We start from the raw sequence: 15,988 nt of genomic DNA, 5'->3' as shown, positions 1-15,988 counted from the left end.
AAAACAAGTGTTCTCTGCCAGGTTGGCAGGAAAACGACCCAGAGGAAGACCAAGATATAGGTGGATTGATACGGTACAAAGTGCCTTAGACGATAGAAATATAAGATATGATAATGTTGGAGTCTTGACAAGTAACAGACTGATTTGGAGGAAAATTGTAGATAGGAAGTTAGTAATGATGTAATTTTTTCATGTAGTACTGTCATATCCTGTACACCCCTTGAGGGTACATAGCAGGAATTTGATGATGATGATGATGATGAAAAACCGAGTTTAAGGGAGAAAAATCCCGCTGCCAGAGATTGACTAACTGGGAACTGGTTAAGAAAAGGCTTAGAAAATGTTCCTCTAGTTGGCGACTAGATTCGAACCAAAGTCTTTCATCATGCGGTCATGCGCCATAGAGTGCAAACACCACTTCTACTAAGTTACACAGGCTCTTGAAGGTGCAATAATAATAATAATAATAATATTCTTCCCAAAAATCTTACACTTTGGTTAAGTTACTTTGATGCATAAATTACCTTTCCTACATTTTTCCCCTACATACTCTGGAAGTATATGCAGTTTAAGCCACAAAATCTGATTTCTTTAATGAAGTTCTCAGTTTTTTTTTTTAATTATTTTTTCTCCACAGACAAACTTCATGTGCATCCCTGGCACACTCATCCTCTAAGATCTGGTTCTTGTTTTAGAACTCCTTCACTGTTTTTGATGAACAGCAATTGTATATTTCAATATGAAGTTAACATTTGAGTTATTTGATTTTTTTTTTTTTTTGAAATTTTAGTATATATGCTTTTGCTTTCAACAGGATACTATTCTTAGCTTGCTCAACAGTATGCAGTAGTCACTTTCTATTTCAAATACTCTGTATTCTTCTATACTGAACTAAACTGAAAAGTTTTCACTGTTCTTTTATTATTCACAATAATCAATGAAAAGATTTTTGTGTCTTTTCTCTCTCTACATGTATTTATACATTTTTATGTTGGAACAATTAGTAATGACCAAGTCACATCACAAACAGAAATCTAGCAAGTAGCTGCCCTTATTATTACCTGCAATTCTGTAAAATGCTTAAATCCGTATAACATTATTTTCATCCATGCCTAAACACACAAGACGCTTCAGGATTCTGGGTATAAGGATTTTATTTAAATTTGCTTAAAAGAATTTGTCAAGCAAATCCAATGTATTTCAATTGGCAATTTGCAGAGACAAAAAACAGCCATATTGAAATTATATATTAGTAGATTTCAGTTAATTGGGGCAGCCATTTTATTGGGACAAGACTGGAAGAACAAAAACAAAATGAGAACATAAGAATTTATTTACTTGGGACACAATACCATTTAAATGGGCCAGCTAGTAACCTTTACCACCACAGAGTTAGAAAAATTAAATAATCTTAATTCAAAAATTTAGGCTTACCATGCCACATCAGATGGTTCCCTGTGTAAACATTATACACTGTTTGGATCAATGAAAGCAAGAGATTGTAAATTGTTATGTTGTTCCATGTCAGAAACTAGTAAAAGTTGTTAGTTATTGGAAAAATAAATCCTTTAAAGCCATATCTGATATGGCTTTAAAGAGATTAGAATGGAAATCTGACCAGTTCAATATCATGTGAACAAAAATGAGTAGATGATATCAGAATTTTTTTTAACAAATGGCTTGATTTGAGACATGGAATTTTACTCGTTCTTGATTAATGCTAAGGAGGGCAGCAGAAAAGTTAATCTTTTACAAGCAATCATGTTTATGGTCAATAGTTGGAAGAATAAGCAATAACAAGATCGTTTAAAATGTTTTTTCTGTGGTTTTAAGCATTCAATCATGAATGTGGCCGAAAACTTAAATCCCATTAGGCATGAACTATATCATGTTTAAGTTAAGGGATATTACATCCCATATTGTTTCTCAGCCGAATAAGAAACTCAAAGAGTTTCATGCCGAATATAGTAAAAACTATATAAAGTTCGGCGATTCCAAGCGTAAGCAAACACCTGGATAGCAGCAACTGACCCTTAAGGCAGTGCAAGCTGAGGCAACTCATAGCAAAGGCAGAGCAAGCTCCGATCACTGTTCTTGATATTTACCCATAATGTGAACTTAGCTCCTAGGAGCTGTATTACTGTTCTACATTATGAGAGAAGGTCACTACCCAGACTGGTTTCAACCTTTATTGAGGTCTCATCAGTGAGTAGGTAGACCTAATAATACTAAGTTTGTAGCGAACAGAACTTACAACCCTTCTATGAGTATTGCCAACAGGTGTCCTAATAAATTATTAGATATATGAAGAGCCAAAGGCTTCAATTCAGCGACATATGACTTGTTTAAGTTAAGGGATATTACATCCCATATCATTTCTCAGCCGAATAAGAAACTCAAAGAGTTCCATGCCGAACATAGTAAAAACTATATAAAGTTCGGCGATGATTATTTTTATGTCAGATACAGTAAAATGCCAATTATCCAGAGCTCAATTATGAGTAGGGTTGGATTCACCATGGTCCTCTTAAGAATTATTACAGAAGAGAAACGTCCTCTTTTATTTTGAAAGTCTAACAATTAATGATGCTATCTATAACTTTCTACAGCCTGGACAGAAGTTAAAAGTGAAACAATTGATAAACCATTCAAAAAAAAAAAAAAAAAGAAAAATATGGCCTGATAACTTGGAAGTGAAAGACTAAAATAATAATGTAGAAATGACGCCGACAGCGGTATCAAGTGTTTCCCTCGACAAGAAGGAACTACAATCAGATTACAAGTTGTAATGAAGCCCTAACAGCCACAGAAACATTACTTAAATTCATGAATAGTGATGATGTTGATTACATTGAAGTTTACAAATTAATGGACATATAAAAAAAATAAAGCAAAAAATAATGCTACAAAGAAATAAAAATCACTGACTTTCCATGTAAACAAGTTTAAAAATGCTCAGCTTCGTATTTACATACTACAACAATGTTTATCTTATATTTTTAGTTTTTTTATGTATTTAACTCAAAATGTAATTTGGATTAACCGTGTTTTACAATCAACTGGCACCCCCAATTACCACTGATTAATTGTTTAAGTTTATCTATTATTATTATATGACACCTACAGGGAGTCCAACTACTAACTGCGCTCAAACTTGCTTAACGTTTTGCGTGAACCATTAGTAGCAGAGGCTCTCCCAATCGACCAACCTTTGCTGGCTTTCCATTCCTTTGTAACCATTCTATACCTTAAAGGAGTATCAGATAAAATAAACAGAATACTGCAGAAATGGAACCTGAACACTATCTTTAAACCTCCTGCAGAATTAAAGAACTTATTCAACTTATCCAAGGATCTAATTCCTCTGCTGCCCACCCTCGAGTATACCGTATTCATTGCACATGCAATTTGTAGTATATAGGTGAAACAGGATGCACAATTCCTATCCAAAAAAAGGAACATACACTACACATTAAATTTAATAACTATGGTAAATAAGGGTCAAAGCTGTATAACTGAGAGGAGAACTCCACATAGCCTTTAAAGGAATGCGGAGAACCAACCAGGGCTTCTGACCTAATGTCCACTCCTCACCTTCTCGTGGTGCACCCTGTTGGGTATCTACTTGGATACTGAACAAACGAGGATGGGCTGGCAATTTGGGATTTAGCCGACCAAATTGTATTCTTATTGGCTTAAACCAATATAGAAAATGATAGTACAATCACAAAATTTCATGCCAGCTGTGGTGTTGCCCAGTTAAACAAGGCCCCAGTTGTTTTCGCCAGAGAACCAGGGCAAACAACGAAAAGTCAGCTACTGAAACAAATCTGAAAGCCCACCCCAACTCAACATCACCAGAGTTAAAGATCGGTACTATCAACATAAGAAGCCTGAATGGCAAAGAAATGGAGCTAGCTGAAGAATTAGATAAGTACCAGATCGACATAATAGGGGTGACTGAAACAAAAAAGGCAAAAACTAGCGAGATCTTTCTGAGCAATAAATACAAAATGTTATATTCAGGAAATGACAATGAAGGAAAAGAAGGAGTAGCCATAGTATTCAACACAAAAAAACGAGGCTAATCTTCTTGAATGGCAGTCAGTCTCAAGTAGAGTAATGTGGGCAAATATCAGAATTGGGAATTGGACAATGAGACTTATTTGTGCCTATGGTTCCACAAAAGGTTCTACTAAGGTAGAAGTGGAGGAATTTTTTGATGCTTTAGAAAAAGCAATTGACACAATGAAAGAGGAGAAGTTGGTCCTTGTTGGGGAGCTAAATAGCAGAGTAGGAAATGATTGTCAGACATACAAAAATATTTTGGGAAAATTTGGAGAAAAGAGCAAAGCTAAAAATAATAGCAAACACCTGTTGCATTTATGCTCAGGACATGGACTGATTATTACTAACACCATGTTCCAACATAAAAATGTGCACAAATTCACATGGAGAGAAGACGCAAGGAATAAGAAAAGTCTCATTGACTATGATACTGTTGATAGTGATGTTTTCTCCCTGGTGCAGGACACCAGAGTGTACAGAGGATTTGAAATTGGAAGTGATCACTATTTAGTCTTGAGCAGGATGAAATTGAATTGCATATTGAAAAGAATAACATGTGAAAAAGTTTTAAAGATAATAAACGTTTAGCAGCACTCAGATGGGAACTGTAGACGAAAACACACAAAGATTATTGAGGAAAAAATAAAAGAGTTTGAGAACAGGAACCGAACCTTGAAGATTCAGTGGCAAGCCTTGAAGAAAACTCTGATTGATTCAGCCAGAGAGGCATGTGGTGAGGTTGTCTTCAAGGATAGAAAAATCAGAACTCCCTGGTGGACACAGGAAGTTAAAGAGGCAGTGAAGGAAAAGAAGAAAGCATATCAAAAGTTCCTGGCAAATAAGTCAGCTTGTGCTCTTAGAGAATACAGAGACAAATGTAAGAAAGCTAAACACTGTGTAAAACTAGCTAAACAAAAGTCATGGGAGAACTTTGGCAAGAACATAGGAAAAAATAAATATCAAGAAGATGGTAAGATATTCTGGAGATTGTTGAAGAAGCTTAGAAATGGAGTTAAGAGTGCTGTAAAAGGAGTTAGAGATGATAAAGGTGAAATGAAAACTGGAGAAAAATATATATGCTTGAAGTATGGAGTAATTACTTTGAAAATTTGCTAAATGAAACAAGCAGTGATGATAGCACAGTAGTAAAAAAACACTGACCATGCATGCAGTCAGGAATACATATCCATACTTGAAGTAGAAAAAGCCATCAAAGGCTTGAAATGTTGAAAGGCAACAGGAGTAGATGATATTTGACCAGAAATGCTGAAGTATGGTGGTATAAAAGTCTTACAGTGGCTGCACTGCATAGTTCAGAAAGCCTGAACAGAGGGACGAATTCCCGATGATTGGAGTAGAGCTCTAATAGTACCCATATATAAAAAGGGAAATAAAACTGAATGTGAGAATCACAGAGGTATTTCCCTACTGAGTGTTCCTGGCAAGATCTATGCAAGTGTACTTGAGAAGCGGTTGAGAAGAATTGTGGAAGAAAAGCTTGGTGAAGAACAAGCTGGATTCAGGTCAAATAGAGGCTGCCAGGATCAGATCTTCACTTTACGACAAATAGTTGAGAAAGCATGGGAATATAACAAAGATCTGTATTTAAGTTTTGTCGATTTGAAAATGGCATATGACAAGGTGCTAAGAGAGAAACTATTCAATATGAGAAGAGAAGCTATTCAAATAAAGACTAAGTAATACTTGGTCTTTATTTGAGTTGTAAGTCAGCAGTTAGAAATGAAGTACGTACACGAAGATGGTTTAATGTTAAATCTATTGTGAAACAAGGATGTACATTATCCCCTCTGTTATTCGTTAGCTATATGGATCACATTATGAAGGAAAGTGGTATTAAACATGATATCAAAATAGGAGATGTTAATGTCAGCTCTTTGCTTTATGCGGATGAGTTATACTTCTAAATAATTCGCTACAAGTTTGCAAGATTCCCTGACTAAATTGAATAACTGTTGTAATAGATATGGTATGAAGGTCAGCATTAAAAAGAAAAAGACAATGAAAATGGGTAGAATTGTTGAAAATGTCAACTGTGTTGTAATCGGGGAACCTGTGGAAGAAGTAAAACATTTCAGCTAATTAGGCATGATTTTTACTGAAGATGATAAATTAAATATGGAAATAGACAACAGAATCAACAAAGCTGGTAGGTAGGAAGTCAATTGAATAAATTCATATAGAATAAGAGAGAAATTAGTCGGAACGGAACACTAAATTAGCTGTATACAAGACAGTGTTCAAACCAATTTTAACTTATGGATCTGAGAGCTGGGTGAGAAGTAAAATACTTGACCAAAGCCCGTAGATATGAGAACCCTGAGAAAGATTAGAGGCGTGAACAGATAGCATCAATGGCAATATCATATTAAAAACAAGGATATTAGGAAAGAACTTGACATTGTCAGCATCCAGGAATGCATTACCAGAGCTAATCTCAGGTGGTATGGTCACTTAAACAGAATGAGTGAGAAAAGATTAGCAAAACAAGTGTTCTCTGCCAGGTTGGCAGGAAAACGACCCAGAGGAAGACCAAGATATAGATGGATTGATACGGTACAAAGTGCCTTAGACGATAGAAATATAAGATGTGATAATGATAATATTGGAGTCTTGACAAGTAACAGACTGATTTGGAGGAAAATTGTAGTTAGGAAGTTAGTAATGATGTAAATTTTTCATGTAGTACTATCATATCCTGTACATGTCAGGAATTTGATGATGGTAAATCAGGCCTTTCTTGATCATGCCCTGAATACTCTACATAGAATGAGTCAGTAATTTTGCTACACACTAAATGAAAAACTTGTACAGTGGCACCTAGCTAATCCAAGCTAATAAAAACCTTGCTCGTTCGGATTAGGGAATTTTCCCCCAAGAGACAACAATAACTAGCGTTTAAGAGAAAAATAATCAAATTCTAAGGTACATCAATTTAATTCTGTAAATAGATGAAGTAACTGATAGAAAAAAAGCTACTGTACTGTAATGTAAAACTTAAAAAATAATACAGTACACAAGTTTGTTTTAGTAAAAAATTTAGTTTGTATGTACCTGTATTGTTGAGGATTCTGATGTAATAAATTTGCATAGTTCAGTACTTAACTTAAAAAATATCACTTTCTTGTACAACACAACGAAAAGTTGCAGAAAATAACACAAAAAATTTTTTTTTAGTATTTCTTTGTAAAAAAGTCACCGATTTTCTTTTGCTTCTTGGAAGCTAAACTTTTTTTTTTTTGAATGCTTCTTCTCGGAGTTGCATTAGCAATAAAATTTTGTGGAATAGCGTATCATTCTGCTTAGCCCATTCTATACACATATTAAAACTGTCAACTGCCTCTTCATGTTTCACTTTTTTTTTTCTTCGAGTTCTTTATCATCATCATATTCATTATGTAGAGTCATATTTATAATTTCAGCATCTGATTTGATTTCCAATTCACTTTCGGTTCTGCCTGTAATCCATTCCATAATATCTGTTTGTGAAATTTCAACATTTGAATTTATATTTTTAACCAAATTATGCACAATTTCCTATTTTTGTGTATCACCGTAGTTATACTACTGTACTGTAATAATAAAATAAATAATATAGTTAAAATAATTATTAAATAAAAATATAGCTTCAAATAATTAAAATAATAAATAAGACGTAATAAATAAAACTTTGTTTTTTCTTTCAAACCGCAGTTCAGATTATTGGAGGGTTCGGATTAAAGAGGTTCGGATTACAAGATACCACTGTATTTTGTCTTATGTATATACTACTTTTAAACTCTTGATGTGCAACTTCATTTGATTGGAGCAGACACATAATTGGGTCAAATTATGCTATTCTCAATGTAGCCAATTAACCAAAATCCACTGTAGTGCAATAACTCCACACTGGCTAGTGGATGGAATTTAATGAAATATGGGGATTTAGAAAGCACGCAAAAAATGACATAAGATTAAATTTCAGTTTTCAGCTGAAATTCCTTTTTTATTAGAAATATTTTGCAGGGTTATTTAAACTACTATTTTTTTTTCTCACTGTCCAAATGAAATTTAATAATAATAACTTTTATTAATCTCAGATTAATCGGTAAATATGCTGTATAAAATAACTAACTTTTCTCTTTTTTAGCCCACCACCCAACCCCAAAGAAAATACGTAGTATTTCCTCTGACATTTTAGAATGCTTGAAGAAATACAGAACACAAAAACTGGGTGGGGGCCACTTCCGCACCACACCTCAAAGTTGGAATTGTTGTGCAATTTGCCTCAGCAATTAATAACTTGTGAGATTACCATCCTGTATCAAAGAGTCGACTCGTTTGAAACAGACTGGATAAAGGCGTAGGTGAAGTGCAAAGATAGCCTGGCACTACCAAGACTTCTGCTAGGCCTTTTTATTAGACCTTGAAAACCAAATTCTCCTTTCTCCAACCACAACAATCAACTGCCAACCACCCTGATACTCTAATTTCTACTGCAACAACGACAGGTTGGTCACCAGGTGACTAACTGTCCCTGGAACCATAACTGTCTTATAATAACAAGAGAGTAAATCACAGGGCCCCGAAATCACAATCCCGCCTTTCATTGAAACATTGAAAATAAGAAATGTTTCATTTGCAAACTTCTAATGGCTTTACTCTGGATAGAATTAAAAATTATTTTGTTTCAAAGAAAGCAAGTCAGAAATAACACCTACTTCATTTCCAGCAAAACTGTACTGTCTCATACGAATTCTTGTATGAAAGACCCTCATAAACAGTTGTCTCCAAATAGCAAAGAAAGCTTGTTATTTCTGACTTGCTTCAAAGAAAGCAAGTCAGAAATAACAAGACTTCACGAGAATATCTCGTGTATTTATTCACGAGAATAAATACACGAGACTTCATAATTAAGAATTATGAAGTCTCGTGTATTAACTCTTATGTGTATGCAACAAAATTGTTGCAGTGCAGCAATTTTTTAAATGTCAAACTAAACTTATTTCAACAAATGCTAAACAAAAAAAAAGAGGTTTTTTGGGGGGGGGGGCTTTTGTTATTTTTCAATTTAATTTTGTTTTTTTAACAAAATGTTTTCATTTTTTACCCCCAATTTCCAATAAATGGGTTAGTTTATGGTGAAATTAGAAAAATAAAATTTTGCCAACATGCCAAATAGTTACATTTGGCATGTTGGCAAATCATTATCAAATATGATAATTTGATAATGTTTTGATGATAATTTGATAATTATAGAAAATTATCAAATATGATAATTTGCTCACTATACATGAATATTATTAAAAATAACAGAAAATAAGAAATAACTAGTGTGACTAAAATTTCTCTACTTCCAATTTAGAAGTCTCCTTACAACCAGAGGCACAAGTCTACAAAAATGAAAATGTCCAATTTTCATTTTGAAATTTGCCACATCAGAATGGCTCTTATTCAATAAATTTATGTTTGGCATTAAAATATTATAGATACTCCCTTTCCCTGATTCCTAGTACGTGAAAAAATCATCTCGTATTTATTACTTAGATCAATCTCATCTGTTCTTCCCTTCTTAGTCACAGTAACCAGTTATGTGTTGACATGATATTTAATTCCTCTACTAGCATCACTTCTTTTCAACTGATGCTTCTCATGTTCATGGTGCCTATTTTCTGTTAAGACTGTTCGAGTAGCTGACTGTTTCCCCCCATCCCTGATGAAAATAGCAATGCCTGTGTAAAATCAGTGACAATCTAGCATATGATATGTTTTATGTTGTACAATCATAATGTATGTGTAACTTTAACACAAATAGCACACAGTTTGATCCATTTTCTTGCATGAATTCAGTAAACAACTAGTAATGGATTAAACAAAAACAAACATATGACACTAGTGTAGAAACCCAAATCAGTCCTCTGCTTTTCTTATAAGATATGTAAAGGATCTCAACCCCAAGTTATCTAGCTTCAATTCTTAAGACGTCCTTATAAATTTCTAATAATATAATAATAAATTTCTGTAAGTTTCTAAAATATGTATATATCTACCACTAGCTTCCAGAAGTGCTTCCAAACGAGCTTGTGTTTCTGGATCAATACTTGTATCAGTACCCTCAGCTGACAACAGGAACTTAGAAGTATCTAAAACTGGTTCATCCAAGTCACCCTGATCTAATATAAAGGATTCTACCTGTAGAATATTCAAAAGATATTCATAGATATTACGGATTAATATTATGTACATAAACTATTATTTTATTTAAGTTTCATAATTGCACAATTATAAAATACAATTTAAAACTAAAATATTCATATTTTTAAAATTAAATTAAAACATTTAAACAATATTTAAATGCAATCCTCATGGAACTTAATTCGATCACTATGAAATATTTAAAGGCAGCTTTTTTTTTTTTTTTTTTTTTTGGAATGCATATCAACTCATTTACTGAAGGAATACAGTGATTTGAAAAATTTTAATTTGTGGTTTCTAGAGAAGGATTCTGGGTTACATTAAAAATAAATAAAAAAATCAATATAAAATAAAATATCCTTAGCCCACCAACTGTATTCAGATACTGTACATTCATAACCTTTAATGTATGGAGTCACATCCCCCCCCCCAGCCAAAAAGCATTTCTATATGAAGTAGCCATCAAACAAATATTCAACATATTCTTCTAAAATACATGAGGCAATCTAAAATACAATACACCATATTCATTCAATCTCCCTCCACACACACACACAAAACCTATAATGAAACAGTGCCCATGCTGGAGATATTGACAGCACTAAGGATTAAAAACTAATTTTAATACTTCCAATATTTCACTTAGTCACTGACACATCTTCAGGGGATACTTGTAGCACATACACACACACAATGACATGTAAAATACTCAATAAAACATGTGGGTGACTAAAGTCCTATTTAGGTAGTGCACCCTCTATGGCCATTTGTAGGTTGGCTAGAATGTAAACTGGGATCTCTGACAAGTATTGTTTCTCAAATTTTGGGAAGTTTAATGCATCTGTATTTGTTTAAAGCAGGTTGATTTCCGAGTGCTGCTGCAGATTCAAAAAAAAAAGTTGTTCCTTTTTAAATTTACTATGGTAGAACATCATGGTTTTCTTCCAGAAGATCCTGTGAGTGGTATCCAATACATGGTCTGCAAGACCAAATTCACCATAGTGGTGATTGCAGATGCCTTGGTTAGACCATGTATTGGATACCACTCACAGGATCTTCTGGAAGAAAACCACTATGTTCTACCATAGTAAATTTAAAAAGGGAAGACTGCAGTGGAATCTGCATTGGCACTCAGAAATCATCATCAAATTCCTGTTATATAACCTCAAGGGGTGTACAGGATATGATAGTACTACATGAAAAATTTACATCATTACTAACTTCCTATCTACAATTTTCCTCCAAATCAGTCTGTTAAATGTCAAGACTCCTATATTATCAGGTCTTATATTTCTGTCTTCTAAGGCACTTTTTACTGTGTCAATCCACCTTTATCTTGGTCTTCCTCTGGGTCTTTTTCCTGCCAACCTTGCAGAGAACACTTATTTTGCTAATCTTTCCTCTCCCATTCCGTTTAAGTGACCATACCACCTGAGATTAGTTTTGCTAATGCATTCCTGGATGCTGACAATATCAAGTTCTTTCCTAATATCCTTGTTTTTAATATGATATTGCCAATGATGTCATCTGTTTATGCCCCTAATATTTCTCAGGATTCTCATATCTGGAGTCTCTAGTCTTTGGTCAAGTGCTTTACTTCTAACCCAACTTTCAGATCCATAAGTTAAAACTGGTTTAAACACTCTTGTATAAGCCTAAGTCTTGTGTAGGCCTAAGTAGCTGAAATGTTTTACTTGTTCTATAAGTTCTCCATTCACAAAGCGGTTGATATTTTCAATGTTTCTGCCTATTTTCATTGTCTTTGCCTTTTTAATGCTGACCTTCATACCATATCTATTACAGCAGTTACTCAATATAGTCAGGGAATCTTACAGACTTATAGCGGATTTATTTAGACGTATAACATCATCCGCATAAAGCAAAGGGCCAAGATTAATACCTCCAATTTTGAAATCAAGTTTAATACCACTTTCCTTCATAATGTGATCCATATAGATAATGAATAACAGAGGGGATAATGTACATCCTTGTCTGACACCAGATTTAACATTAAACCATCTTCGTGTACTTCCTTCAATTCTAACTGCTGACTTACAACTTAAATAAAGACTAATTATTAGCATTGCTTGATATAATGCCCCATTACTACCATATAACTGTAGTGTTTGGAATAAATTCTCTCTTGGCACCTTGTCGTATGCCTTTTCCAGATCTACAAAACTTAAATACAGATCTCTGTTAAATTCCCATGATTTCTCAACTATCTTCATAAAGTGAAAATCTGATCATGGCAGCCTCTATTTGGCCAGAATCCAGCTTGTTCTTCACCAATCCACAATCCTTCTCAACCGTTTCTCAAATATACTTGCATATATCTTACCAGGAACACTCAGTAATGAAATATCTCTGTAATTCTCACATTCAGTTTTATTTCCCATTTTATATATGGGTACTATTAGAGCTCTACTCCAATCATCGGGAATTCGTCCCTCTGTCCAGGCTTTCTGAACTATGCGGTGCAGCCACTGTAAGACTCTTATACCACCATACTTCAGCATTTCTGGTCGAATATCATCTACTCCTGCTGCCTTTCCACATTTCAAGCTTTTTCTACTTCAACTATGGATATGTATTCCTGAATGCATGCCTGGTCAGTGTTTTTTATCACTGTGCTGTCATCACTGCTTGTTTCATTTAGCAGTTTTTCAAAGTAATTACTCCATACTTCAAGGATATCTTTTTCTTCTGTTTTCATGTCATCTTTATCATCTTTAATTCCTTTTACAGCACTCTTTCCTCCATTTCTGAGCTTCAACAACCTCCAGAATATCTTGCCACCTTCGTGATATATATTTTCTTGCCAATGTCCTCCCATGACTTGCTTAGCCAGTTTTTACACAGTGTTTAGCTTTCTTACATTTGTCTCTGTATTCTCTAAGAGCACAAGCTGACTTATTTGCCAGGAGCTTTTGATATTATTATTATGGGCAACTCCAAGGGGTCCTTAGACTCATCAAGGAGGCCCTAAACATCATGTCCAGAACAACTATTCAGCATCCACTCAGTATCTATCATACTTTGCTTTGAACTCACTTGGAGTCATGGTACCCACAACAGACACTGGCAGCTTATTCCACTCATTCACCACTCTCCAAGCATAAAACCTAGTTCTAACAGTCTGGTTGCTAACCAGACTCTTGACCAGTTTCCATGTATGGCCCCTAGTTCGCTTTCTTCTTTTCCTTCACTGCCTCTTTAAGTTCCTGTGTCTGCCATGGGGTTCTGATATTTCTATCCCTGCACACAACCTCACCACAATGCCTCTCTGGTTGAATCAATCAGTGTTTTCTTAGGGGTTTGCCATTAAATCTCCAAAGTTTGGTTCCTGCTCTCACACTCTTTCATTTTTTCTTGAATAATATTTTAGTCAACAGTTCACATCTGAGAGCTGCTTAACTTTTATTCACTTTAAAACTTTCTTACATGTTCTTCTTTTCAATATGAAATTCAATTTTATCTTGCTCAAGATTAACAGTGATCACTTCCAATTTCAAATCCTCTGAACAGGCTGGTGTCCTGCACCAGTGGGAAAACATCACTATCAACAATAACATAGTCAATGAGACTTTTCTTATTCCTTGCCTCTTCTCTCCATGTGAATTTGTGCACATTTTTATGTTGGAAGATTGTGTTAGTAATAACCAGTGTCCATGTCCTGAGCAGAAATCCAACAGGTATTTGCCATTATTATTAGCTTTGCTCTTTTCTCCAAATTTTCCAAATATTTTTGTATATCTGACAATCATTTCCTACTCTGCTATTTAGATCCCCAACAAGGACCAACTTCTCCTCTTTCATTGTGTCAATTGCTTTCTCTAAAGCCCCAAAAAATTCCTCCACTTCTACCTTAGTAGAACCATAGGTACAAATAAGTCTCATTGTCCGGTTTCCCATTCTCATATCTGCCCACATCACTCTACTTGAGACTGCCTGCCATTCAAGATTAGTCTCGTATAATTGAATACTATGGCTTTTCCTTGGTTGTCATTGCCTGAATATAACATTTTATATTTATTGCTCAGAAAGATCTCATCAGGTTTTGTCTTTTTTGCTTCAGTCACCCCTATTATGTCAATCTGGTACTTATTCAATTCCTCAGCTAGCTCCATTTCTTTGCCATTCAGGCTTCTTATGTTGATAGTACTGATCTTGAATTCTGATGTTGAGTTAGGGTTTCTTTTAGGATTTGTTCCAGTAGCTGGCTTTTCGCTGTTTGCCCCGCTTCCCTGGGAAAAAAGAATGGGGGCCTTGTTTAAATGGGCGATGCCCCAGCCAGCATGAAATTCTGTTATGTTGTACCATCATTTGAAATTTTGGTTTAAGCCAATAAGAATACAATTTGGTCAGCTAAATCCCAAATTGCCAGCCCATCCTCATCCGTTCAGTATCCAGGTAGATACTAACTAACAGGGTGCAACACGAGAAGGTGAGAATTGGACATTAGGTCAGAAGCCCTGGTTGGTTCTCCGAATTCCTTTGAAGACTCTGTGGAGGTTTCCTCTCAGTTATATAGCTTTGACCCTTAAGCACTCAGAACTTAATTTAAACAAATACGAATGCATAAAACTTCCCAAAATTTGGGAAACAATCGTGAGAGGTTCCAATCACAAACACCCATAGAGGGCACACCACCTAGATAGGACTTCAGAGTCACCCATGTGTTTCATTGAATATTGTGTGATCTTTGTGTGTATACTACAAGTGTTATTTGTACTACCTGAAGATGTCTCAATGACAGATGAAATATTGGAAGCATTAAAATTAGTTTTTAATCCTTTCTTAGTGCTGTCAATAATCCATTAAACCTCCAACATAATAGAACAGTGCCATGTGTGAGCAAGTGATTGGAAGAAAAGGCATCAATACATTTCTTGGAGAGCCAGGGTGCGAAGTTGGTGCGATAAATTTTTGGGCAGTGTATGGATGTTTACCATACAGCAGCTGCTTGTGTTCGTACAGGATTACAGGGCAGAAAAGGTATGGTGGTGGCAAGAGCAGTGTCCACAAAAATACCTATAAAAAAAAAAAGGAAAAAGCAGCAACAAAATTATTAGAAAGGGATTGGAGGAAGTTAGTGAGGGAGGGTCATTCATCTATTTAACAGAATGCCCTCTTCTGGACATCTCTCAGGAAGTTTTCTGGTGCAACACTAGCTCTCAAAAAGGTTTTTTAGTGCAACATCCAAATGCAGGAAGCATTTCCTAAGGTCAGGCAGGTTTGGGATTCATGACATGTTAGGAATTATGCAGATGAGAAGCAATCTTTTGAGTGAAAGAGAACCGTTTTCTGGAGGTTATAGGATGAAAGGTGCTTGCACCAAGATAAGTGTGTGTGTGAAAGTCAATCCAAGAAGAGAAAACTGATATTGACAAGTTCAGTTTTTATCTTCATATTAATATTATTGAAAGTAAGAAAGAGTGAAGCAAGAACATTCTTCTGAAAAATAATGCAGGATTTTATTTGGATAGTACTGAAATTCATTACATTATTCTTAACCCAGTCAAGAACAAGATGATCATTATGGAAGATATAGATATTTTAATCATTTTAGCATTACGAGCTATCTTAAATAAATTGCACTTTCATCAGCAAAAGTACAGATACGATTTGAGGTTAACTAGAGAAGATCATTAAGGTACAGAAGGAAGAGTATGGATGAAAGCAAAGTTGTGGGATCCCCCAGCAAAAAAACACCATTATGTGCCAT

General features: G+C 34.9%; 1 protein-coding gene across 1 annotated transcript in view; it reads right to left on the bottom strand.

The window, feature by feature from the left end:
• Window positions 1-15,988, bottom strand: part of mask (multiple ankyrin repeats single KH domain) — an 823,307-nt gene that overhangs the window by 777,806 nt on the left and 29,513 nt on the right. The window contains 1 exon segment of the mRNA XM_090396371.1: window positions 10,116-10,257. Coding sequence (XP_090252497.1) covers window positions 10,116-10,257 — 142 coding nt within the window.

This window comes from Typopeltis vanoorti, chromosome 8, assembly GCF_054136105.1.
Source record: "Typopeltis vanoorti isolate ZY-2024b chromosome 8, IOZ_Tvanoo_1.0, whole genome shotgun sequence".
In the NCBI taxonomy this organism is placed as follows: domain Eukaryota; kingdom Metazoa; phylum Arthropoda; class Arachnida; order Uropygi; family Thelyphonidae; genus Typopeltis; species Typopeltis vanoorti.
Note: the sequence above shows the minus strand (reverse complement) of the source record. Positions and strands in the feature narration are given on the sequence as shown.